The sequence below is a fragment of the Mustelus asterias genome, unplaced genomic scaffold (genome assembly GCF_964213995.1).
Source record: "Mustelus asterias unplaced genomic scaffold, sMusAst1.hap1.1 HAP1_SCAFFOLD_2208, whole genome shotgun sequence".
In the NCBI taxonomy this organism is placed as follows: Eukaryota; Metazoa; Chordata; class Chondrichthyes; order Carcharhiniformes; family Triakidae; genus Mustelus; species Mustelus asterias.
This window is the reverse complement of record NW_027592153.1, coordinates 35,570-62,248: the sequence shown is the minus strand read 5'-3', so window position 1 is coordinate 62,248 and position 26,679 is coordinate 35,570. Positions and strand designations below refer to the sequence as shown.

The 26,679-nt window shown below is 54.7% G+C and overlaps 1 protein-coding gene across 1 annotated transcript; it reads right to left on the bottom strand.

Annotated features, from left to right (window-relative positions):
- Window positions 1–524: 524 nt before the first annotated feature.
- LOC144489461 (WD repeat-containing protein 13-like) lies at window positions 525–26,679 on the bottom strand (the record flags this gene model as incomplete). The annotated part of the gene is made up of 4 exons (XM_078207321.1): window positions 26,552–26,679; window positions 17,242–17,342; window positions 12,763–13,000; window positions 525–560 (listed from the first exon to the last, which is right to left on the bottom strand). Coding segments are annotated over exons 2-4 (315 nt in total), but the record flags the coding sequence as incomplete, so codon positions are not given.

Below are 26,679 nucleotides of genomic sequence, written 5' to 3'. Positions count from 1 at the left end.
TAATTAAAGGAGAGACAAAACGTCACAAAATTCTAAATCCTGAAACGCAGCCGATTGAGTGGTCAGTTGGGTGTGTTGAAGGTTTGAAATTCTCGCAGTGCCATCACCAGGCTGAAGGTCCCGGGAGCGGAGAAGGAATGAGTGAAATGTCATGTGTGACAGGTGCCCTCGGACTGGGCAGAGAGAGAGGCGGGTCGCTGACGGAGAGATCGATTCGAGGGGGTGCAGGAATTGATGTGTCAGCATTCCAACACCGTCGGGGGTGGAGAGAGAGAGTCAGTGAGGTGGGGGTGGCAGGGCAGAGAGGAGGTGGTCAGGGAGAGGGGGGGGGAGCCAGCAGGCAGTGCAGAGACAGAGGGGTAGAAATCGGAGGGAGTCAGGACCACGGTGAACACATCCACAAGGAGGTGAGGGGGGGGAGAGAGAGAAGGACACACACACACACACACGCAGAGTGCTCAGAAACTTCACACAGCTCCCTGGTAAACATGCCATCGTCAGGGCAGGAGGCTCCCCGAACTTACCCGCCCGTTCAGCCTGGGAACGGTGCGTGCTGTCCCCTGAAAGGAGGGATAACAATTAATTGCGGTGTTTGGACAGCGAGCCGTGGAGGCAAATGAACACAGCAGCAGTTTCACACCCTCTCTGTGAGCCCGTGCTCTCCCCTCCTATCCCCAAGGAGCCGGCTCTCACCGGGGCTCCGGGTCCCGCCACTCGGTCCAGCTGCATCCAAACACACAGCGTCTGGGAGGCGGTATTCTCCAAACTCAGAGCCTGCAAGGACAAGCCCTTCACAGGAGGCTTTCCCACGGCTAACCATTCACCAACCCCATTCACACACCCACAATCACGGGCGCACATGTACTCTCTCTCGCTCGCTCCCTCTCTCTCTCTCTCTCGCTCGCACTCTCTCTCTCTCTCGCTCGCACTCTCTCTCTCGCTCGCTCGCTCCTCTCTCTCTCTCTCTCGCTCGCACTCCCTCTCCCTCGCTCGCTCCCTCTCTCCCTCCCTCCCTCTCTCTCTCGCTCGCTCCCTCTCTCTCTCGCTCGCACTCTCTCTCGCTCGCTCGCTCCCTCTCTCTCGCACTCTCTCTCGCTCGCTCGCTCCCTCTCTCTCTCTCTCTCGCTCGCACTCTCTCTCCCTCGCTCGCTCCCTCGCTCGCTCCCTCTCTCTCTCGCTCGCTCCCTCTCTCTCTCGCTCGCTCCCTCTCTCTCTCGCTCGCTCCCTCTCTCTCTCGCTCGCTCCCTCTCTCTCTCGCTCGCTCCCTCTCTCGCTCGCTCCCTCTCTCGCTCGCTCCCTCTCTCTCTCGCTCGCTCCCTCTCTCTCTCGCTCGCTCCCTCTCTCTCTCTCTCGCTCGCTCCCTCTCTCTCTCTCGCTCGCTCCCTCTCTCTCTCGCTCGCTCCCTCTCTCTCTCGCTCGCTCCCTCTCTCTCTCGCTCGCTCCCTCTCTCTCTCGCTCGCTCCCTCTCTCTCTCGCTCGCTCCCTCTCTCTCTCGCTCGCTCCCTCTCTCTCTCGCTCCCTCCCTCTCTCGCTCGCTCCCTCTCTCTCTCGCTCGCTCCCTCTCTCTCTCGCTCGCTCCCTCTCTCTCTCGCTCGCTCGCTCCCTCTCTCTCTCGCTCGCTCCCTCTCTCTCTCGCTCGCTCCCTCTCTCGCTCGCTCCCTCTCTCTCTCGCTCGCTCCCTCTCTCTCTCGCTCGCTCCCTCTCTCTCTCGCTCGCTCCCTCTCTCTCTCGCTCGCTCCCTCTCTCTCTCGCTCGCTCCCTCTCTCTCGCTCGCTCCCTCTCTCTCTCGCTCGCTCCCTCTCTCTCTCGCTCGCTCCCTCTCTCTCTCGCTCGCTCCCTCTCTCTCTCGCTCGCTACCTCTCTCTCTCGCTCGCTACCTCTCTCTCTCGCTCGCTACCTCTCTCTCTCGCTCGCTACCTCTCTCTCTCGCTCGCTACCTCTCTCTCTCGCTCGCTCCCTCTCTCTCTCGCTCGCTCCCTCTCTCTCTCGCTCGCTCCCTCTCTCTCTCGCTCGCTCCCTCTCTCTCTCGCTCGCTCCCTCTCTCGCTCCCTCTCTCGCTCCCTCTCTCGCTCCCTCTCTCGCTCCCTCTCTCGCTCCCTCTCTCGCTCCCTCGCTCTCTCTCTCTCGCTCGCCCGCTCGCTCCCTCTCTCTCTCGCTCGCTCCCTCTCTCTCTCGCTCGCTCCCTCTCTCTCTCGCTCGCTCCCTCTCTCTCTCGCTTCCTCCCTCTCTCTCTCGCTCCCTCCCTCTCTCTCTCGCTCCCTCCCTCCCTCTCTCTCTCGCTCCCTCCCTCCCTCTCTCTCTCGCTCCCTCCCTCTCTCTCTCGCTCCCTCCCTCTCTCTCTCGCTCCCTCCCTCTCTCTCTCGCTCCCTCCCTCTCTCTCTCGCTCCCTCCCTCTCTCTCTCGCTCCCTCCCTCTCTCTCTCGCTCCCTCCCTCTCTCTCTCGCTCCCTCCCTCTCTCTCTCGCTCCCTCCCTCTCTCTCTCGCTCCCTCCCTCTCTCTCTCGCTCCCTCCCTCTCTCTCTCGCTCCCTCCCTCTCTCTCTCGCTCCCTCCCTCTCTCTCTCGCTCCCTCCCTCTCTCTCTCGCTCCCTCCCTCTCTCTCTCGCTCCCTCCCTCTCTCTCTCTCTCGCTCCCTCCCTCTCTCTCTCGCTCCCTCCCTCTCTCTCTCGCTCCCTCCCTCTCTCTCTCGCTCCCTCCCTCTCTCGCTCCCTCACTCTCTCTCTCGCTCCCTCCCTCTCTCTCTCGCTCCCTCCCTCTCTCTCTCGCTCCCTCCCTCTCTCTCTCGCTCCCTCCCTCTCTCTCTCTCTCGCTCCCTCCCTCTCTCTCTCGCTCCCTCCCTCTCTCGCTCGCTCCCTCCCTCTCTCGCTCGCTCCCTCTCTCGCTCGCTCCCTCTCTCGCTCGCTCCCTCTCTCGCTCGCTCCCTCTCTCGCTCGCTCCCTCTCTCGCTCGCTCCCTCTCTCGCTCGCTCCCTCTCTCGCTCGCTCGCTCCCTCTCTCTCTCGCTCGCTCCCTCTCTCTCTCTCTCGCTCGCTCCCTCTCTCTCTCTCTCGCTCGCTCCCTCTCTCTCTCGCTCGCTCCCTCTCTCTCTCGCTCGCTCCCTCTCTCTCTCTCTCGCTCCCTCTCTCTCTCGCTCGCTCCCTCTCTCTCTCGCTCGCTCCCTCTCTCTCTCGCTCCCTCTCTCTCTCGCTCGCTCGCTCCCTCTCTCTCTCGCTCGCTCCCTCTCTCGCTCGCTCGCTCCCTCTCTCTCTCGCTCGCTCCCTCTCTCTCTCGCTCGCTCCCTCTCTCTCTCGCTCGCTCCCTCTCTCTCTCGCTCGCTCCCTCTCTCTCTCGCTCGCTCCCTCTCTCTCTCGCTCGCTCCCTCTCTCTCTCGCTCGCTCCCTCTCTCTCTCGCTCGCTCCCTCTCTCTCTCGCTCGCTCCCTCTCTCTCTCGCTCGCTCCCTCTCTCTCTCGCTCGCTACCTCTCTCTCTCGCTCGCTACCTCTCTCTCTCGCTCGCTACCTCTCTCTCTCGCTCGCTACCTCTCTCTCTCGCTCGCTCCCTCTCTCTCTCGCTCGCTCCCTCTCTCTCTCGCTCGCTCCCTCTCTCTCTCGCTCGCTCCCTCTCTCGCTCCCTCTCTCGCTCCCTCTCTCGCTCCCTCTCTCGCTCCCTCTCTCGCTCCCTCTCTCTCTCCCTCGCTCTCTCTCTCTCGCTCGCCCGCTCGCTCCCTCTCTCTCTCGCTCGCTCCCTCTCTCTCTCGCTCGCTCCCTCTCTCTCTCGCTCGCTCCCTCTCTCTCTCGCTCGCTCCCTCTCTCTCTCGCTCCCTCCCTCTCTCTCTCGCTCCCTCCCTCCCTCTCTCGCTCCCTCCCTCCCTCCCTCTCTCGCTCCCTCCCTCTCTCTCTCGCTCCCTCCCTCTCTCTCTCGCTCCCTCCCTCTCTCTCTCGCTCCCTCCCTCTCTCTCTCGCTCCCTCCCTCTCTCTCTCGCTCCCTCCCTCTCTCTCTCGCTCCCTCCCTCTCTCTCTCGCTCCCTCCCTCTCTCTCTCGCTCCCTCCCTCTCTCTCTCGCTCCCTCCCTCTCTCTCTCGCTCCCTCCCTCTCTCTCTCGCTCCCTCCCTCTCTCTCTCGCTCCCTCCCTCTCTCTCTCGCTCCCTCCCTCTCTCGCTCCCTCCCTCTCTCTCTCGCTCCCTCCCTCTCTCTCTCGCTCCCTCCCTCTCTCTCTCGCTCCCTCCCTCTCTCTCTCGCTCCCTCCCTCTCTCTCTCGCTCCCTCCCTCTCTCGCTCCCTCACTCTCTCTCTCGCTCCCTCCCTCTCTCTCTCGCTCCCTCCCTCTCTCTCTCGCTCCCTCCCTCTCTCTCTCGCTCCCTCCCTCTCTCTCTCGCTCCCTCCCTCTCTCTCGCTCCCTCCCTCTCTCTCTCGCTCCCTCCCTCTCTCGCTCGCTCCCTCCCTCTCTCGCTCGCTCCCTCCCTCTCTCGCTCGCTCCCTCTCTCTCTCGCTCGCTCCCTCTCTCGCTTGAACGCACTCTCTCTCTCGCTCGCACGCTCCCTCTCTCTCTCGCTCGCATGCTCCTCTCTCTCTCGCTCGCACGCTCCCTCTCTCCCTCACTCGCACGCTCCCTCTCTCCCTCGCTCGCACGCTCCCTCGCTCTCTCGCTCGTTCCCTCTCTCTCTCGCTCGAATGCACTCTCTCTCTCGCTCGCTCCCTCTCTCTCTCTCGCTCGAACGCACTCTCTCTCTCTCGCTCGCACGCTCCCTCTCTCTCTCGCTCGCACGCTCCCTCTCTCTCGCTCGCACGCTCCCTCTCTCCCTCGCTCCCTCTCTCCCTCGCTCGCACGCTCCCTCTCTCCCTCGCTCGCACGCTCCCTCTCTCTCGCTCGCACGCACACACTCTCACACTCACTCTCACACACACGGGTGCAAGCACTTACACACACACAGATCTTCCCAGTCTCCAGGGATAACTTGCTGTCACTCCAGTTCAGTGGGTTCTGAGCTGGGTGAAGAGTGTGGTGTGTGATCTGCAGACTCTGGCCACACCTGGGGCAGCTGTTGCTTGGTAAGCGGGTTGTTTGCAGATCGGCTGCTCTCTCTGACATGTGTATATTCCCGATGAAGTCTCACTACGTTAGGTGCCTACTCGAATGCACCTTCGAGGGGTACCAGGCATTTAATAAGAATAGACAGGAAGGAAAAGGTGGTGGGGTGGCTCTGTTAATAAAAGATAATATCAGGGTAGGTAGTAGTGAGGGATGACATAGGCTCTAAGGAACAAAACGTGGAATCGTTATGGGTAGAGATAAGGAATAGTAGGGGGAGAAAGACACTAGTAGGCAGGGTCTATAGGCCCCCAAATAATAATGTTGAGGTGGGGAAGGCTATAAAGAAGCAAATAATGGATGCGTGCCAAAACAGAACGGCAATAATCATGGGGGACTTCAACCTGCATATTGATTGGCTGACTCAAGTTGGAAGGGGTGGGATGGAGGAAGAGTTCTTAAAATGCTGTTGGGATAGTTACCTTGAACAGTATGTTACGGAACCGACGAGGGAACGAGTTATCTTAGCTCTGGTAATGTGTAACGAGGTAGGGAGAATTAAGGATGTTCTTGTGAAGGACCCTCTTGGGTCAAGTGATCACAATATGGTCGAATTTCTGATACAAATGGAAGAGGAGAAAGTAGGGTCCCATACCAGTGTCCTCTGTTTGAACAGAGGGAAGTACGATAGGATGAGGGCTGAATTGGCTAATGTAGACTGGGCGAGCAGACTGGTAGGTAGGACAGCTGAGGAACAGTGGAGCATTTTTAAGGAGATCCTTTTCAGTACTCAGCAACAATATATTCCGGTGATAAAGAAGGACTGTAAGAAAAGGGATAACCAGCCGTGGATAACGAAGGAAATTAAGGAGAGTATTAAATTAAAGACCGATGCGTACAGAGTGGCCAAAAATAGTGGAGAATCGGAAGATTGGGAAAACTTTAAGAAACAACAAAGAACGACTGTTTTTCAGGAAGAGAAGGTGTTACAGGCTAATAGGCTGGAGGAAATAGATGTTCGGAGGGAGGATGTCTTGGCAGTTTTGAATAAACTGAAGGTCGATAAGTCCCCTGGGCCTGATGAAATGTATCCTAGGATTCTTTGGGAGGCAAGGGATGAGATTGCAGAGCCTTTGGCGTTGATCTTTGGGTCCTCGCTGTCCACGGGGATGGTGCCAGAGGACTGGAGAATGGCGAATGTTGTTCCTCTGTTTAAGAAAGGGAATAGAAATGACCCTGGTAATTATAGACCGGTTAGTCTTACTTCGGTGGTTGGTAAATTGATGGAAAGGGTCCTTAGGGATGGGATTTACGACCATTTAGAAAGATGCGGATTAATCCGAGATAGTCAGCACGGATTCGTGAAGGGCAAGTCGTGCCTCACAAATTTGATAGAATTTTTTGAGGAGGTAACTAAGTGTGTTGATGAAGGTAGGGCAGTTGATGTCATATACATGGATTTTAGTAAGGCGTTTGATAAGGTCCCCCATGGTCGGCTTATGATGAAAGTGAGGAGGTGTGGGATAGAGGGAAAGTTGGCCGATTGGATAGGCAACTGGCTGTCTGACCGAAGACAGAGGGTGGTGGTCGATGGAAAATTTTCGGATTGGAGGCAGGTTGCTAGCGGTGTGCCGCAGGGATCAGTGCTTGGTCCTCTGCTCTTTGTGATTTTTATTAATGACTTAGAGGAGGGGGCTGAAGGGTGGATCAGTAAATTTGCTGATGACACCAAGATTGGTGGAGTAGTGGATGAGGTGGAGGGCTGTTGTAGACTGCAAAGAGACATAGATAGGATGCAAAGCTGGGCTGAAAAATGGCAAATGGAGTTTAACCCTGATAAATGTGAGGTGATTCATTTTGGTAGGACTAATTTAAATGTGGATTACAGGGTCAAAGGTAGGGTTCTGAAGACTGTGGAGGAACAGAGAGATCTTGGGGTCCATATCCACAGATCTCTAAAGGTTGCCACTCAAGTGGATAGAGCTGTGAAGAAGGCCTATAGTGTGTTAGCTTTTATTAACAGGGGGTTGGAGTTTAAGAGCCGTGGGGCTATGCTGCAACTGTACAGGACCTTGGTGAGACCACATTTGGAATATTGTGTGCAGTTCTGGTCACCTCACTATAGGAAGGATGTGGAAGCGCTGGAAGGAGTGCAGAGGAGATTTACCAGGATGCTGCCTGGTTTGGAGGGTAGGTCATATGAGGAAAGGTTGAGGGAGCTAGGGCTATTCTCTCTGGAGCGGAGGAGGCTGAGGGGAGACTTAATAGAGGTGTATAAAATGATGAAGGGGATAGATAGAGTGAACGTTCAAAGACTATTTCCTCGGGTGGATGGAGCTATTACAAGGGGGCATAACTATAGGGTTCGTGGTGGGAGATACAGGACGGATATCAGAGGTAGGTTCTTTACGCAGAGAGTGGTTGGGGTGTGGAATGGACTGCCTGCAGTGATAGTGGAGTCAGACACTTTAGAAACATTTAAGCGGTTATTGGATAGGCACATGGAGCACACCAGGATGATAGGGAGTGGGATAGCTTGATCTTGGTTTCAGATAAAGCTCGGCACAACATCGTGGGCCGAAGGGCCTGTTCTGTGCTGTACTGTTCTATGTTCTATATGTTCTATGACTAAGAAAGCGATAAAGAAAGGAAAGATAGGTTATGAAGCTAGGCTAGCTCTAAATATAAAAAATGATAGTAAAAGGAATAGAGTGGCTGGAGTGAATGTTAGACCCTTGGAGGAGAGAGGGGGGATTTAATAGTGGGAAATGAGGAAATGCTGAAACTTTAAATAAGTTTTTTGTGTCGGTCTTCACGGTGGAGGACACAAATAGTTTACCGAATATTAACGATAGAGGGTTGGTAGGAGAGGTACTCAATACAATTAATGTTACCAGGGAGGCAGTGCTTGGTAGACGAATGGGACTGAAGGTGGACAAGTCCCCGGGCCCAGATGGAATGCATCCCAGGGTGCTGAAAGAAATGTCAGAGGTAATAGCGGATGCGTTAGTGGTTATTTATCAAAATTCGTTGGATTCTGGGGTAGTGCCGACGGATTGGAAAACGGCTAATGTTACGCCACTGTTTAAAAAAGGAAGTAGACAAAAGGCGGGTAACTACAGGCCGGTTAGCTTAACGTCTGTAGTTGGGAAAATGCTGGAATCCATCATTAAAGAAGAAATAGCAGGCCATCTGGATAAGAATGGTTCGATTAAGCAGACGCAGCATGGATTCATGAGGGGAAAGTCGTGCTTGACGAACTTGTTGGATTTTTATGAAGATGTGACTAGTGCGGTTGACGGAGGGGAACCGGTGGATGTGGTGTTTTTGGATTTCCAAAAGGCGTTTGATAAGGTGCCTCACAAAAGGTTGCTGAAGAAGATTGGGTCACACGGAGTTGGGGGTAGGGTGTTAGCGTGGATTGGGGATTGGCTATCCGACAGGAAGCAGAGAGTCGGAATAAATGGGTGCTTTTCTGGTTGGCAGATGGTAACTAGTGGCGTGCCGCAGGGATCGGTACTGGGGCCTCAACTATTTACCATTTATATAGACGATCTGGAGGAGGGGACTGAGTGTAGGGTAACAAAGTTTGCAGACGACACAAAGATACGTGGAAAAGTGAATCGTGTGGAGGGCGTAGAAGGTCTGCAGAGAGATTTGGACAGGCTGAGTGAGTGGGCGAGGATCAGGCAGATGGAGCATAACGTTGACAAATGCGAGGTTATTCACTTTGGAAGAAATAATAGCAAATTGGATTATTATCTAAATGGAAAGAAATTACAACATGCTACTGTGCGGAGGGACCTGGGGGTCCTTGTGCATGAGACGCAAAAACCCAGTCTGCAGGTGCACCAGGTGATCAAGAAGGCAAATGGGATGTTGGCCTATATCGCGAGGGGGATAGAATATAAAAGCAGAGATGTCTTGCTGCATCTGTACAGGGCATTGGTGAGGCCGCAGCTGGAATACTGTGTGCAGTATTGGTCCCCTTATTTGCGGAAGGATATATTGGCCTTGGAGGGAGTGCAGAGAAGGTTCACCAGGTTGATACCAGAGATGAGGGGTGTTGATTATGAGGAGAGACTGAGCAGATTGGGTTTGTACTCGTTGGAATTTAGAAGGCTGAGGGGGGATCTTATAGAGACCTATAAGATAATGAAGGGGCTGGATAGGGTAGAGAGGGAGAGATTCTTTCCACTTAGAAAGGAAGCTAGAACTAGAGGGCACAGCCTCAAAATAAAGGGGGGTCAGTTTAGGACAGAGTTGAGGAGGAACTTCTTCTCCCAGAGGGTGGTGAATCTCTGGAATTCTCTGCCCACTGAAGTGGTGGAGGCTACCTCGTTGAATATGTTTAAATCACGGATAGATGGATTCCTGATCGGTGAGGGAATTAAGGGTTATGGGGATCAGGCGGGTAAGTGGAACTGATCCACTTCAGATCAGCCATGATCTTATTGAATGGCGGGGCAGGCTCGAGGGGCTGGATGGCCTACTCCTGCTCCTATTTCTTATGTTCTCCGTTCTGCAAACCAGAGACTCCCGGGAGTCGGTGGCTGTGTCTGACCGATTCAGTGATGCTTCGAGGAGATTTCCGCTGTCCTCCTGCGGCAGATGCCAGGACTGAGTTCCGGTGCGGCAAGGGCTTTGCTAGTCTGGTGTCAGGCGTCCGATAGACCCGTCCTGCCCAGCGGAACTGGCTTTGAGCGATTAACACCTCGTTGCTGGTTATGTTGGGCTTGGGAGAGGACGTTGTTATTGGAGGCGGGGGGGGGGGCACTCACACTGGGGGGGGGGGGGCGCCCACTCGCGCGGGGGGGTGGGGGGGCACCCACTCACGCGGGGGGGTGGGGGGGCACCCACTCACGCGGGGGGGTGGGGGGGCACCCACTCACGCGGGGGGGTGGGGGGCACCCACTCACGCGGGGGGGGGGCGGGAGGGCACCCACTCACGCAGGGGGGTCGGGGGGCACCCACTCACGCGGGGGGGTGGGGGGGCACCCACTCACGCGGGGGGGTGGGGGGCACCCACTCACGCGGGGGGGTGGGGGGGCACCCACTCACGCGGGGGGGCGGGGGGCACCCACTCACGCAGGGGGGTCGGGGGGCACCCACTCACGCAGGGGGGTGGGGGGGCACCCACTCACGCAGGGGGGGTGGGGGGGCACCCACTCACGCGGGAGGGGTGGGGGGGCACCCACTCACGCGGGGGGGGTCGGGGGGCACCCACTCACGCAGGGGGGCGGGGGGCACCCACTCACGCGGGGGGGTGGGGGGGCACCCACTCACGCAGGGGGTCGGGGGCACCCACTCACGCGGGGGGGTGGGGGGGCACCCACTCACGCAGGGGGTCGGGGGCACCCACTCACGCGGGGGGGTGGGGGGGCACCCACTCACGCGGGGGGGTGGGGGGGCACCCACTCACGCAGGGGGGGGGCGGGAGGGCACCCACTCACGCGGGGGGGCGGGGGGCACACACTCACGCGGGGGGGTGGGGGGGCACCCACTCACGCGGGGGGGTGGGGGGGCACACACTCACGCGGGGGGGCGGGGGGCACCCACTCACGCGGGGGGGTCGGGGGGGAGGCGCAGGCCACCCACTGTGACTGGATCCTTGACTTCCAAACTCACAGCACAATCAGTAAGGATCGGCAACAACACCTCCTCCACGATCATCCTCAACACCGGTGCCCCACAAGGCTGTGTTCTCAGCCCCCTACTATACTCCTTATACACCTCTGACTGTGCGGCCAAATTCCCCTCCAATTCGATTTTCAAGTTTGCTGATGACACCACCGTAGTGGGTCGGATCTCAAACAATGACGAGACAGAGTACAGGAATGAGATAGAGAATCTGGTGAACTGGTGCAGCAACAATAATCTCTCCCTCAATGTCAACAAAATGAAGGAGATTGTCATCGGCTTCAGGAAGCGTAAAGGAGAACATGCCCCTGTCTACATCAACGGGGACGAAGTAGAAAGGGTCGAGAGCTTCAAGTTTTTAGGTGTCCAGATCACCAACAACCTGTCCTGGTCCCCCCACGCCGACACTATAGTTAAAGCCCCACCAACGCCTCTACTTTCTCAGAAGACTAAGGAAATTTGGCATGTCAGTTACGACTCTCACCAACTTTTACAGATGCTCCATAGAAAGCATTCTTTCTGGTTGTATCACAGCTTGGTCTGGGCTCCTGCTCTGCCCAAGACCGCAAGGAACTACAAAGGGTTGGGAATGTAGCCCAATCCATCACTCAAACCAGCCTCCCATCCATTGACTCTGTCTACACTTCCCGCTGCCTCGGGGAAAAGCAGCAGCATAATTAAGGACCCCACGCACCCCGGACATGCTCTCTTCCACCTTCTTCCATCAGGAAAAAGATACAAAAGTCTGAGGTCACGCACCGACCGACACAAGAACAGCTTCTTCCCTGCTGCTGTCAGACTTTTGAATGGACCGACCTCACATTAAGTTGATCTTTCTCTATACCCTAGCTGTGACTGTAACACTACATTCTGCACCCGCTCCTTTCCTTCTCTATGAATGGTATGCTTTGTCTGTATAGCGCGCAGGAAACAATACTTTTCACTGTATGTTAATACATGTAACAATAAATCAAATCAGATCACTCACGCGGCTGGGGGGGGGGGATACGGATGTATGTGAATGCAGATGCACACGTGAACACACACGCACTCACACAGGAACAAGAACACAGATGCTCGCTCACGGGAACATGTGAACACACACACTTGCACACAGTGACATGTGAACACAGACACACGCTCGCGGGAACATGTGAACACAGACACTCGCTTGTGGGAACACGTGAACACAGACGCTCGCTCACGGGAACATGTGAACACAGACACTCGCTTGCGGGAACACGTGAACACAGACGCTCGCTCACGGGAACACATGAACACACACTCGCTCGCGGGAACACGTGAACACAGACACTCACTCACGGGAACACGTGAACACAGACACTCGCACACGGCAACATGTGAACACAGACGCTCGGTCACGGGAACACGTGAACACAGACACTCGCTCACGGGAACACGTGAACACAGACACTTGCACACGGGAACACATGAACACAGACACTCGCACACAGGAACATGCGAACATGTGAACTCAGGCACTCGCTCACAGGAACACGTGAACACAGACACTCGCACACGGGAACACGTGAACACAGACATTCACACATGGGAACACGTGAACACATGAACACAGACGCTCGCTCACGGGAACACGTGAACACAAACGCTTGCACACAGTGACATGTGAACACAGACACTCGCACACAGGAACACGTGAACAGATGCCTGCACACGGGAACACGTGAACACAGACACTTGCACACAGGGACAGATGAACATAGATGCTTGCCACACAGGAACACGTGAACACTGACGCCCACTCATGGGAACACGTGAACAGATGCCTGCACACAGCAACATGTGAACACAGACACTCGCACATGGGAACACGTGAACATGGGCACATGGTCACACTTGCACACAGACTTCAGGCTCAGTCGGGAGCTGATCTCCCTCCCGCGGGAATGTGAAGGTGACGCCCTAACAGCCAGCCCAGCTGCCGTCAGCCATGGGGGGGGGTGGGGGAGCTGATGTAACCGTACTGACAGTTTATCCGGGGCTCAGCGACCCTCTCGCGCGATGGACCGGTCCCGATGTGGCCCTCTCCAGCAGCACAGTGGGCCCAGCTCCAACCCCTCGCCCTCCCCGTCGTTACCTCCATGCGGTCCAGGGTGGTCCGGCTGCTGCGGATACTGTTGCTGTAAGCCCGGAAGCTGCTCTGCTCGGACAGGGGGCCGTAACGGTGGGCCAGGAGCTGACTGCGGAGCTTCAGGTACTGGCGTCTCAGGAGGGGGTCAAAGCCCCCCTTGGCATTCTCCCGCAGCAACTGGCTCCGCCGACGGATGTACTGAGTGCGGAACTGTGGGAAGTTGGAGGTCCGGTAAGCGTTGTACCTGGAGGAACACAGAAACAGAGAAACTGAAGCAGGAGGAGGCCATTCAGCCCTTCCAGCCTGCTCCCCCATTCATTATGATCATGGCTGATCATCAAATTCAATATCCTGATCCCCCCATATCCCATGACAGCAATCACAGCTTGGTCTGGGCTCCTGCTCTGCCCAGGACCGCAAGAAACTACAAAAGGTTGTGAATGTAGCCCAATCCCGTCACGCAAACCAGCCTCCGATCCATTGGCTCTGTCTACACTTCCCGCTGCCTCGGGAAAAGCAGCAGCATAATCAAGGACCCCACGCACCCCGGACATTCTCTCTTCCACCTTCTTCCGTCGGGAAAAAGATACAAAAGTCTGAGGTCACGTACCGACCGACTCGAGAACAGCTTCTTCCCTGCTGCTGTCAGACTTTTGAATGGACCTACCTTCCATTAAGTTGATCTTTCTCTACACCCTAGCTGTGACTGTAACACTACATTCTGCACTCCCTCCTTTCCTTCTCTATGAACGGTATGCTTTGTCTCTTTGAACAGTAAAGGAATTAAGAGTTATGGTGAGCGGGCGGGTAAGTGGAGCTGAGTCCACAAAATGATCAGCCAGGATCTTATTGAATGGCGGGGCAGGCTCGAGGGGCCCGATGGCCGACTCCTGCTCCTAGTTCTTATGTTCTTATGACGTGCAAGAAACAATACTTTTCACTGTACCCCAATACGTGACAATAATAAATCAAATCAAAGAGATCCCAGGGTTCCTGAACTCCACAATCTCACTGGGGTGCCTGGGAAAACCCATTTTCATATCCTCCCCGTCATTAAACTCTGACCCCTTCATTTCTTGTTGCTAGGCCAACTTTTGATCCACCTTTCCCTGCGTGCCATGGGGGAGTATTTTTCTGCCCAATCCATCACGTGGGGCCTTGTCAAACGCCTTGCTAAAATCCGTGTACACAACATAAAAACAAAAAACAAAGAACAAAGAACAGTACAGCACAGGAAACAGGCCCTTCGGCCCTCCAAGCCTGTGCCGCTCCTTGGTCCAACTAGACCAATCGTTTGTATCCCTCCATTCCCAGGCTGCTCATGTGACTATCCAGGTAAGTCTTAAACGATGTCAGCGTGCCTGCCTCTACCACCCTACTTGGCAGCGCATTCCAGGCCCCCACCACCCTCTGTGTAAAAAACGTCCCTCTGATGTCTGAGTTATACTTCGCCCCTCTCAGCTTGAGCCCGTGACCCCTCGTGATCCACCGCACTACCTTCATCAAGCCTTCCTGACACGTCGGCAAAGATTTCAATCCAGTTTGTGAGGCCAAACCGGCCCCGGACATCCTGGCAGCCGGTCTCAACAACACAGGGAGTGGAGAGAGCATGGAGATGTGTCACTGATCTCACTGTGGGTTCACCAAACAGAGGGTGGGAAGGGGAAGCAGGGTGAGGGGGAGACAGGGCAGGGGGGGAAACGAGGGCGTTGGGGGGGGGAAGACAGGTTCATGAGGATGATCCCGGGAATTAAAAGCTTGACGTCCGAGGACTCTGGGTCTGTACTCACTGGAGTTTAGAAGGATGAGGGGGGATCTCATTGAAACTTACAGAATACTGCAAGGCCTGGATAGAGTGGACGTGGGGAAGATGTTTCCATTAGTCAGAGAGACTAGAACCTGAGGGTGCAGAGTCAGAGTGGAGAGATGACTCTTTAGAACCGAGATGAGGAGGAATTTCTTCAGCCAGAGGGTGGTGAATCTGTGGAATTCATTGCCACAGAGGAGGCCGGGCCATTGAGTGTGTTTAAGACAGAGATAGATAGGTTCTTGATTGGTAAGAGGATCAAAGGTTACGGGGGAAAAGGTGGGAGAATGGGGATGAGAAACTTATCAGCCGTGATTGAATGGCAGAGCAGACTCGATGGGCCGAATGGCCTAATTCTGTACCCTATATCTTATGGTGTACCGGGATAAGGAGGGGCTGTCCTATAACAAGAGGCTGAGTGATCTGATTTGATTTATTGTCACATATATTGGGATACAGTGAAAAATATTGTTTCTTGCGCGCTATACAGACAAAGCATACCGTTCATAGAGACGGAAGGGAGAGGGTGCAGAATGTAGTGTTACAGTCATAGCTAGAGTGTAGAGAAAGATCAGCTTAATGCGAGGCAGGTCCATTCAAAAGTCTGATGGCAGCAGGGAAGAAGCTGTTCTCGAGTCGGTTGGTACGTGACCTCAGACTTTTGTATCTATTTCCCGATGGAAGAAGGTGGAAGAGAGAATGTCCGGGGTGTGTGGGGTCCTTGATTATGCTGCTGCTTTTCCCGAGGCAGTGGGAAGTGTAGACGGAGTCAATGGATGGGAGGCTGGTTTGCGTGATGGATTGGGCTACATTCACAACCCTTTGTAGTTCCTTGCGGTCTTGGGCAGAGCAGGAGCCCAGACCAAGCTGTGATACAACCAGAAAGAATGCTTTCTATGGGGCATCTGTAAAAGTTGGTGAGAGTCATAGCTGACATGGCAAATTTCCTGAGTCTCCTGAGAAAGTCGAGGCATAGATGGAAAGAGGAGTGATCGCAGTGAAACGTCGAAACTGAGGAGTTCGAGGGGGTGGACGCAGAGATTAGAAATAGGTGCAGGAGGAGGCCATTCAGCCCTTTGAGCCTGTACCACCATTCAATATGATCATGGCTGATCCTGCACTTTCAGCATCCCGCTCTCGCTTTCCCTCCATAACCCTTGACCCCTTTAACCACAAGGGCCGTGTCCAGCTCCCTCTTGAACAGATCGAATGAACTGCCCAACAGCTTTCTGTGGGAGAGAATTCCACAGGTTCACAACTCTCTGAGTGAAGAAGTTCTTCATCATCTCAGTCCTGAATGCCTTACCCCTTATTCTTCGGCTGTGACCCCTAGTTCTGGACTTCCCCAACATCGGGAACATTCTTCCTCTAGTCTGTCCAGTTCCCATCAGGATTTTACATGTTTCAATGAGATCCCCTCTCATTCTTCTAAATTCCGGTGAGTACAAGCTCAGTCGATCCAGTCTCTCTTCACATGTCAATCCTGCCATTCCGGGAATCAGTCTGGTGAACCTTCGCTGGACTCCCTCAATAGCAAGAATGCCCTTCCTCAGACTAGGAGACCAAAACTGCACTCAGTACTCAAGGTGGGCCCTCACCAAAGCCCTGTATAACTGCAGCAAGACACCCGTACTCCAATACTGAAATCCTCTTGCTATTAGCTTTCCTTACCAGCTGCTGTACCTGCACACAAACCTTCAGCGACTGTTCCACCATGACACCCAGGACACGTTCCACTTCCCCTTTTCCTAAACTGCCAGCAATTGTTTCCCCTGGTGGGGTGGGGGGAGTGGGGTGGGGAGATGCAGTATGGATCAGATAGGGCCAGCATACACTTGGTGGGCCGAAGGGCCAGTGCGAGAGCGGCCTGCCCAGTGTCATGCCTCCCTGAGGGAGGCTGGGATGGCGCAGGACCTGGGGCAGGAGACATCGGACGGGGGCAAACGACACAGTGTGGAGCCTCGGTACTGCCAGAGGCGATGGCCTAGTGGGATTATCACTAGACTATTAATCCAGAAACTCAGCTCACGTTCTGGGGACCCGGGTTCGAATCCCGCCATGGCAGACGGTGGAATTTGAATTCAATAAAAAATATTTGGAATTAAGAATCTACTGATGACCCACTGTCGATTGTCGGAAAAACCCACCTGGTTCACGAATGGGTTGGCAAGCAGACACGGTGGTTAGCGCTGCTGCCTCACAGCGCCAGGGACCCGGGTTCGATTCCCGGCTCGGGTCACTGTCTGTGTGGAGTCTGCACGTTCTCCCCGTGTCTGCGTGGGTTTCCTCCGGGTGCTCCGGTTTCCTCCCACAGTCCAAAGGTGTGCAGGTTAGGTGGATTGGCCATGCTAAAATTGCCCCTTAGTGTCAGGGGGACCAGCAGGATAAATAATGTGGGGTTCGAGGATAGGGCCTGGATGGGGTTGTGGTCGGTGCAGACCCGATGGGCCGAAAGGGCTCCTTCTGCACTGTAGGGATTCAAGGATAATGCCCTTTAGGGAAGGAAATCTGCCGTCCTTACCCGGTCTGGCCTACATGTGACTCCAGAGCCACAGCAATGTGGGTGACTCTCAACTGCCCTCCAAGGGGAAACTATGGATGGGCAATAAATGCTGGGCCCAGCCAGCGACGCCCGTGTCCCATGAAAAAGAAACCCATCACCACAGACGCACCCTTACCTGGCATCAACAGCTAACACCTGCTGCCACACTGCTGCCATCACACACACACTGACCGCTCTTCAGGAAGGGCTGGGGCTTCTGGAGGGACACTGGGCCATCTAGGAGAGAGATTGAGGAAGAATAATCAAAAACACACCCACAAAACCCGAGGAAAGGCGTCCACACGGCATCATTGACAGGGAAGCTGGGAATTACTGTGTCTGGGCAGGATTTTATTCCTCACAGACCAGACAAATCCCAGGAACAGTCCGGTCCCAGCTCCTCAGAACACTCGCTACGCAGGCAAAGGGCACCGACAGAGAGAACCGCTGTAAATAATCACTGCAAAGCAGCTCCGTGAGTCACACTGTGGGAGGGTCAGTACTGAGGGAGTGCCGCACTGTGGGAGGGTCAGTGCTGAGGGAGCGCCGCACTGTGGGAGGGTCAGTACTGAGGGAGTGCCGCACTGTGGGAGGGTCAGTGCTGAGGGAGCGCCGCACTGTGGGAGGGTCAGTGCTGAGGGAGCACTGCACTGTGGGAGGGTCAGTGCTGAGGGAGCGCCGCACTGTGGGAGGGTCAGTGCTGAGGGAGCGCCGCACTGTGGGAGGGTCGGTGCTGAGGGAGCGCCGCACTGTGGGAGGGTCAGTGCTGAGGGAGCGCCGCACTGTGGGAGGGTCAGTGCTGAGGGAGCGCCGCACTGTGGGAGGGTCAGTGCTGAGGCAGCGCCCCACTGTGGGAGGGTCAGTGCTGAGGGAGCGCCGCACTGTGGGAGGGTCAGTGCTGAGGGAGTGCCCCACTGTGGGAGGGTCAGTGCTGAGGGAGCGCCGCACTGTGGGAGGGTCAGTGCTGAGGGAGTGCCCCACTGTGGGAGGGTCAGTGCTGAGGGAGTGCCCCACTGTGGGAGGGTCAGTGCTGAGGGAGCGCCGCACTGTGGGAGGATCAGTGCTGAGGGAGCCCAGCACTGTGGGAGGGTCAGTGCTGAGGGAGCGCCGCACTGTGGGAGGGTCAGTGCTGAGGGAGCGCTGCACTGTGGGAGGGTCAGTGTTGAGGGAGCGCCGCACTGTGGGAGGGTCAGTGCTGAGGGAGCGCTGCACTGCGTGAGGGTCAGTGCTGAGGGAGAGCCGCACTGTGGGAGGGTCAGTGCTGAGGGAGCGCTGCACTGCGTGAGGGTCAGTGCTGAGGGAGCGCAGCACTGTGGGAGGGTCAGTGCTGAGGGAGCGCGGCACTGTGGGAGTGTCAGTGCTGAGGGAGCGCGGCACTGTGGGAGGGTCAGTGCTGAGGGAGCGCCGCACTGTGGGAGGGTCAGTGCTGAGGGAGCGCCGCACTGTGGGAGGGTCAGTGCCGAGGGAGCGCCGCACTGTGGGAGGGACAGTGCTGAGGGAACGCCACACTGTGGGAGGGTCAGTGCTGAGGGAGCGCTGCACTGTGGGAGGGTCAGTGCTGAAGGAGCGCCGCACTGTGGGAGGGTCAGTGCTGAGGGAGCGCCGCACTGCGTGAGGGTCAGTGCTGAGGGAGCGGCGCACTGTCGGACGGTCAGTGCTGAGGGAGCGCAGCACTGTGGGAGGGTCAGTGCTGAGGGAGCGGCGCACTGTGGGAGGGTCAGTGCTGAGGGAGTGCGGCACTGTGGGAGGGTCAGTGCTGAGGGAGCGCCGCACTGTGGGAGGGTCAGTGCTGAGGGAGCGCCACACTGTGGGAGGGTCAGTGCCGAGGGAGCGCCGCACTGTGGGAGGGACAGTGCTGAGGGAACGCCACACTGTGGGAGGGTCAGTGCTGAGGGAGCACCGCACTGTGGGAGGGTCAGTGCTGAGGGAGCGCCACACTGTGGGACGGTCAGTGCTGAGGGAGTGCCGCACTGCGGGAGGGTCCGTGCCAAGGGAGTGCCGCACTGCGGGAGGGTCAGTGCTGAGGGAGCGCCGCACTGCAGGAGGGTCAGTGCTGAGGGAGCGCCGCACTGCGGGAGGGTCAGTGCTGAGGGAGCGCCGCACTGCGGGAGGGTCAGTGCTGAAGGAGCGCCGCACTGTGGGAGGGTCAGTGCTGAAGGAGTGCCGCACTGCGGGAGGGTCAGTGCTGAGGGAGCACCGCACTGTGGGAGGGTCAGTGCTGAAGGAGTGCCGCACTGCGGGAGGGTCAGTGCTGAGGGAGCGCCGCACTGTGGGGGGGTCAGTGCTGAGGGAGCGCCGCACTGTAGGAGGGTCAGTGCTGAGGGAATGCCGCACTGTGGGAGGGTCAGTGCTGAGGGCGCGTGGCACTGTGGGAGGGTCAGTGCCGAGGGAGCGCTGCATTGTGGGTCAGTGCCGAGGGAGCGCTGCATTGTGGGTCAGTGCCGAGGGAGCGCTGCATTGTGGGTCAGTGCCGAGGGAGCGCCGCACTGTGGGAGGGTCAGTGCTGAGGGAGCGCCGCATTGTGGGAGGGTCAGTGCCGAGGGAGCGCTGCATTGTGGGTCAGTGCCGAGGGAGCGCTGCATTGTGGGAGGGTCAGCGGGAGCGCCTCAAGGTGCGAGAGCAGATTGCCCGAGTGAGGGGGGATCTCACTGAAACTTATAAAATTCTAACAGTGTTAGACAGGGTAGATTCAGAAAGAATGTTCCCGATGGTGGGGGAGTCCAGAACTAGGGGTCAGAGTTTGAGGATAAGGGGTAAACCTTTTAGAACTGAGGTGAGGAGAAATTTCTTCACCCAGAGGGTGGTGAATGTGTGGAATTCACTCCCACAGAAAGTAGCTGAGGCCAAAACATTGTGTGATTTCAGGAAGAAATTAGATATCGCTCTTGGGGCTAAAGGGATCGAGGGACATGGGGGGGGAAGGGGGGGGATCAGGATATTGAATTTGATGATCAGCCGTGATCGTGATGAATGGGGGAGCAGGCTGGAAGGGCCGAATGGCCTCCTCCTGCTTCTAGTTTCTATGTTTGAAAGTCAGGATGCTGAGTGGTTCAGAGAGAAACCTCCAGTGGTGGCGTTCCCCAGGTATCTGCTGCCCTTGTCCTTCCAGATGGTGATGGGTTTGGAAGGTGCTACCTCAGGAACATTGGTAGACCATAAAACATAGGAGCAGAATTAGGCCACTCGGCCCATCGAGTCTGCCCTGCCATTCATTCATGGCTGATATTTTTCTCAAAACCATTCTCCTGCCTTTTCCCCATCAACCCTGATCCCCTTATTAATCAAGAACCTATCTATCTCTGTCTTAAAGACACTCAATGACCCGGCCTCCACAGCCTTCTGCGGCAAAGAGTTCCACACATTCACCACTCTCTCGCTGAAGAAATTCCTCCTCATCTCTGTTTTAAAGGATCGTCCCTTTGGCCTGAGGTTGTGCCTCTGGTTCTAGTTTTTCCTGCTCGTGGAAGCATCCTCTCCACGTCCACTCGATCCAGGCCTCGCAGTATCCTGTAAGTTTCAATAAGATCCCCCCCTCATCCTTCTAAACTCCAATGAAGTTACTGTGAAAATCCCCCAGTCACCACACTCTGATGCCTGTTCGGGTACACTGAGGGAGAATTTAGCATGGCCAATGCACCCTAACCAGCACGTCTTTTAGACTATGGGAGGAAACCCACGCAGACACGGGGAGAACATGCAGACTCCACACAGACAGTGAACCAAGCCAGGAATCGAACCCGGGTCCCTGGTGCTGTGAGGTGGCAGTGCTGACCCCGAGTGCCCAAAGATGGTAAGAAGTCTAACAACACCAGGTTAAAGTCCAACAGGTTTATTCGGTAGCAAAAGCCACTAGTTTTTGGAACAGGCTGTTCCTGCGTCAGGTGTGTGGGAGTTCTGATCACAAACAGGGCACAAAGACAAAGGTTCCAAAAGAAATCCGGGAAATTATAGGCCAGTAAGTTTGACGTCGGTGGTGGGCAAGTTATTGGAAGGTGTGATAAGGGATAGGATCTACAAATATTTGGATAGACAGGGACTTATTAGGGAGAGTCAACATGGCTTTGTGCGTGGTAGGTCATGTTTGACCAATCTATTAGAGTTTTTCGAGGAGGTTACCAGGAAAGTGGATGAAGGGAAGGCGGTGGATGTTGTCTACCTGGATTTCAGCAAGGCCTTTGACAAGGTCCCTCATGGGAGGTAAGTTAGGAAGGTTCAGTCGCTAGGTATACATGGGGAGGTAGTAAATTGGATTAGACACTGGCTCAATGGAAGAACTCGGAGCGAAGAAGCTACGGCATCTCCTCCGGAGCCTTCAACATGTCATTGATGAAGACGAACATCTCGCCAAGGCCATCCCCACACCCCCACTTCTTGCCTTCAAACAACCACGCAACCTCAAACAGACCATTGTCCGCAGCAAACTACCCAACCTTCAGGAGAACAGTGACCACGACACCACACAACCCTGCCACAGCAACCTCTGCAAGACGTGCCGGATCATCAACACGGATGCCATCATCTCACGTGAGAACACCATCTACCAGGTACACGGTACATACTCTTGCAACTCGGCCAACGTTGTCTACCTGATGCACTGCAGGAAAGGATGTCCCGAGGCATGGTACATTGGGGAAACCATGCAGACGCTACGACAACGGATGAATGAACACCGCTCGACAATCACCAGGCAAGACTGTTCTCTTCCTGTGGGGGAGCACTTCAGCAGTCACGGGCATTCAACCTTGGATCTTCAGGTAAGCGTTCTCCAAGGCGGCCTTCACGACACATGACAGCGCAGAGTCACTGAGCAGAAACTGATAGCCAAGTTTCGCACACATGAGGACGGTCTAAACCGGGATGTTGGATTTATGTCACATTATCAGTAACCCCCACAGCTTGACTCCTGGACTTGCACAATTTCACAAGCTGTACTATCTGGAGACAATACACATCTCTTTAACCTGTGTTGAATGCTCCCTCCACCCACATTGTCTGTGCATTTAAGACCTGGCTGGCTGTAGAGATTTGCATTCTAATCAGTATTCTGTAATTTGATTTCTGTGTCTGTGCCCTGTTTGAGAACAGAGACCACTCCATCTGACGAAGGAGCATTGCTCCTAAAGCTTATGGTATTTGCTACCAAATAAACCTGTTGGACTTTAACCTGGTGTTGTGAGACTTCTTTCAATGGAAGAAGCCAGAGAGTGGTTGTGGAGAATTGCTTCTCTGAGTGGAGGCCTGTGACTAGTGGTGTGCCGCAGGGATCGGTGTTGGGTCCATTGTTGCTTGTCATCTATATCAATGATCTGGATGATAATGTGGTAAATTGGATCAGCAAGTTTGCTGATGATACAAAGATTGGAGGTGTAGTGGACAGTGAGGAAGGTTTTCAAAGCTTGCAGAGGGATTTGGACCAACTAGAAAAATGGGCTCAAAAATGGCAAATGGAATTTAACAAAGAGATCTTGCACTTTGGAAGGACAAACCAAAGTAGAACGTACAGGGTAAATGGTAGGACTCTGAAGAGTGCAGTTGAACAGAGGGATCTGGGAATACAGGTACAGAATTCCCTAAAAGTGACGTCACAGGTGGATAGGGTCGTAAAGAGTGCCTTTGGTACATTGGCCTTTATAAATCGGAGTATCGAGTATAAAAGTTGGAGTGTTATGGTAAGGTTATATAAGGCATTGGTGAGGCCGAATTTGGAGTATTGTGTCCAGTTTTGGTCACCTAGTTACAGGAAGGATGTAAATAAGATTGAAAGAGTGCAGAGAAGGTTCACAAGGATGTTGCCGGGACTTGAGAAGCTGAGTTACAGAGAGAGATTGAATAGGTTGGGACTTTATTCCCTGGAGTGTAGAAGATTGAGGGGAGATTTGATAGAGGTGTATAAGATTTTGATTGGTAGAGATAGAGTGAATGCAAGCAGGCTTTTTCCGCTGAGGCTAGGGGAGAAAAAAACCAGAGGGCATGGGTTAAGGGTGAAAGGAGAAAAGTTTAAAGGGAATATTAGGGGGGGCTTCTTCACGCAGAGAGTGGTGGGAGTGTGGAATGAGCTGCCGGATAAAGTGGTAAATGCGGGGTCACTTTTAGCATTTAAGAAAAACTTGGACGGGTTCATGGATGAGAGCGGTGTGGAGGGATATGGTCCAAGTGCAGGTCAGTGGGACTAGGCAAAAAATGGTTCGGCACAGACAAGAAGGGCCAAAAGGCCTGTTTCTGAACTGTAATTTTCTATGGTTCTATGGACACAAACTCAATTTACGTGAATAATGATTGGATTGTGAGTCTTTACAGCTAATCAAGTCTTAAAGGTACAGACAATGTGAGTGGAGGGAGCATTCAGCACAGGTTAAAGAGATGTGTATTGTCTCCAGACAGGACAGCTAGTGAGATTTTGCACATCCAGGCAAGTTGTGGGGGTTACAGATAGTGTGACATGAACCCAATATCCCGGTTGAGGCCGTCCTCATGTGTGCGGAACTTGGCTATCAGTTTCTGCTCAGCGACTCTGCACTGTTGTGTGTCGTGAAGGCCGCCATGGCTTCTTCACCGCACAGGACCTTTAACCGATGCTATACACTAGATACATCGATGACATTTTCTTCCTTTGGACTCATGGTGAACAATCACTGAAACAACTCTATGATGACATCAACAAGTTCCATCCCACCATCAGACTCACCACGGACTACTCTCCGGAATCGGTTGCATTCTTGGACGCACGCATCTCTATTAAGGACGGTCACCTCAGCACTTCACTGTACCGCAAGCCCACGGATAACCTCATGATGCTCCACTTCTCCAACTTCCACCCTAAACACGTTAAAGAAGCCATCCCCTACAGACAAGCTCTCCGTATACACAGGATCTGCTCGGATGAGGAGGATCGCAACAGACACCTCCAGACGCTGAAAGATGCCCTCATAAGAACAGGATATGGCGCTCGACTCATCGATCAACAGTTCCGACGCGCCACAGCGAAAAACCGCACCGACCGCCTCAGAAGACAAACACGGGACACAGTGGACAGAGTACCCTTCGTTGTCCAGTACTTCCCCAGAGCGGAGAAGCTACGACATCTTCTCCGGAGCCTTCAACATGTCATCAATGAAGATGAACATCTCGCCAAGGCCATCCCCACACCCCCACTTCTTGCCTTCAAACAACCGCACAACCTCAAACAGACCATTGTCCGCAGCAAACTACCCAGCCTTCAGGAGAACAGTGACCATGACACCACACATCCCTGCCACAGCAACCTCTGCAAGACGTGCCGGATCATTGACACAGATGCCATCATTTCACGTGAGAACACCATCCACCAGGTACACGGTACATACTCTTGCAACTCGGCCAACGTTGTCTACCTGATACGCTGCAGGAAAGGATGTCCCGAGGCATGGTACATTGGGGAAACTATGCAGACACTGCGACAACGGATGAATGAACACCGCTCGACAATCACCAGGCAAGAGTGTTCTCTTCCTGTTGGGGAACACTTCAGCGGTCACAGGCATTCAGCCTCTGATCTTCGGGTAAGCGTTCTCCAAGGCGGCCTTCACGACACACGACAGCGCAGAGTCGCTGAGCAGAAACTGATAGCCAGGTTCCGCACACGAGGACGACCTCAACCGGGATCTTGGGTTCATGTCACACTATCTGTAACCCCCACGACTTGCCTGGATGTGCAAAATCTCACTAACTGTCCTGTCTGGAGACAATACACATCTCTTTAACCTGTGCTTAATGCTCCCTCCACTCACATTGTCTGTACCTTTAAGACTTGGAAGTTTACAGCATGGAAACAGGCCTTTGGCCCAACTTGTCCATGCCGCCCTTTTTTTTTAAAACCCCTAAACTAATCCCAATTGCCCGCATTTGGCCTATATCCCTCTATACCCATCTTACCCATGTAACTATCTAAATGCTTTTTAAAAGATAAAATTGTACCCGCCTCTACTACTACCTCTGGCACCTTGTTCCAGACACTCACCACCCTGTGTGTGAAAAAATTGCCCCTCTGGACACTTTTGTATCTCTCCCCTCTCACCTTAAATCTATGCCCTCTAGTTTTAGACTCCCCTACCTTTGGGAAAAGATATTGACTATCTACCTTGTCTGTGCCCTTCATTATTTTATAGACCTCTATAAAGTCACCCCTCAGCTTCCTACGCTCCAGAGAAGAAAGTCCCAGTCTATTCAGCCTCTCCTTATAACTCAATCCATCAAGTCCCGGTAGCATCCTCATAAATCTTTTCTGCACTCTCTCTAGTTTAATAATATCCTTTCTATAACTTAATTAGCTGTAAAGACTCGCATTCCAATCATTATTCATGTAAATTGAGTTTGTGACTTTGTGCCCTGTTTGTGATCAGAACTCCCACCCACCTGACGAAGGGACAGCCTGTTCCGAAAGCTAGTGGCTTTTGCTACCAAATAAACCTGTTGGACTTCAACATGGTGTTGTTAGACTTCTTACTGTGTTTACCCCAGTCCAACACCGGCATCTCCACATCATGCCCAAAGATGTGCAGGTTCGGTGGACTGGCCATGGTAAACGCGTGGGGTCACGGCGGTGGGGTGGGCAAGGTGCTCTGAGAATCAGTGCAGACTCGCACGGTAACACAGTGGTTAGCACTGCTGCTTCACAGCTCCAGGCACCTGGGTTCGATTCCCGGCTTGGGTCACTGTCTGTGTGGAGTTTGCACATTCTCCTCGTGTCTGCGTGGGTTTCCTCCGGGTGCTCGGGTTTCCTCCCACAGTCCAAAGATGTGTGGGTTAGGTTGATTGGCTATGCTAAAATTGCCCCTTAGAGTCCTGAGATGTGCAAGTTAGAGGGATTAGTGGGTAAATATGTAGGGATATGGGGGTAGGACCTGGGTGGGATTGTGGTCGGTGCAGACTCGATGGGCCAATTGGCCTTTTTCTGCACTGTAAGGTTTGTATGACTCGATAGGCTGAATGGCATCTTGTGCACTGTAAGGATTCCTGTGGAAAGTTTTACACTGAAATAACCATCAGGCCAACACTTCCTGAATGAACCTCTGCCATCGAGATGGTCAACAAAGAGCCACTTCCGCATTCCCAGCCCATGCCCCGCCCCTCCTCCACCCTGAATGGTCAGAGCGCCTGTCCATCACGTCACTGCCCGCCCTTCCCTTTGACTGGCACCGCCTATCAAAGCAGCACGGCCCGCCGATTGGCCGGGCCCAACTGTCAATCAGGTAAGCTGCCGCCCACCCCGCCCGCCAACGGCGCTGATTGGCTGAGCCGCCCGTCCGTCAACGCAAGCTGCCCGTCGATTGGCCAACCGCGCCCAAAAACCCCGCCCGGCCTCAAATATCGAAGATAATCTTCCCCTTTTTGGGACGAATTGAAAAGCCGGAGGGTTTCAGCTCGGCGAATAAATTTTTAAATGAATAAAAAAAATAATTTTAACCCACCGTATCTCCCTCCCCCTTTCTCCCTCTCTCAGTGTCCGGAGCGGGCCTCGGGCCCCAGTGAAGGAGGAAAAGCTTCGCTGCTCCCGGCTCACAACCTCCGGCTGAACCGCGGCTGCGCGAGGACCCGG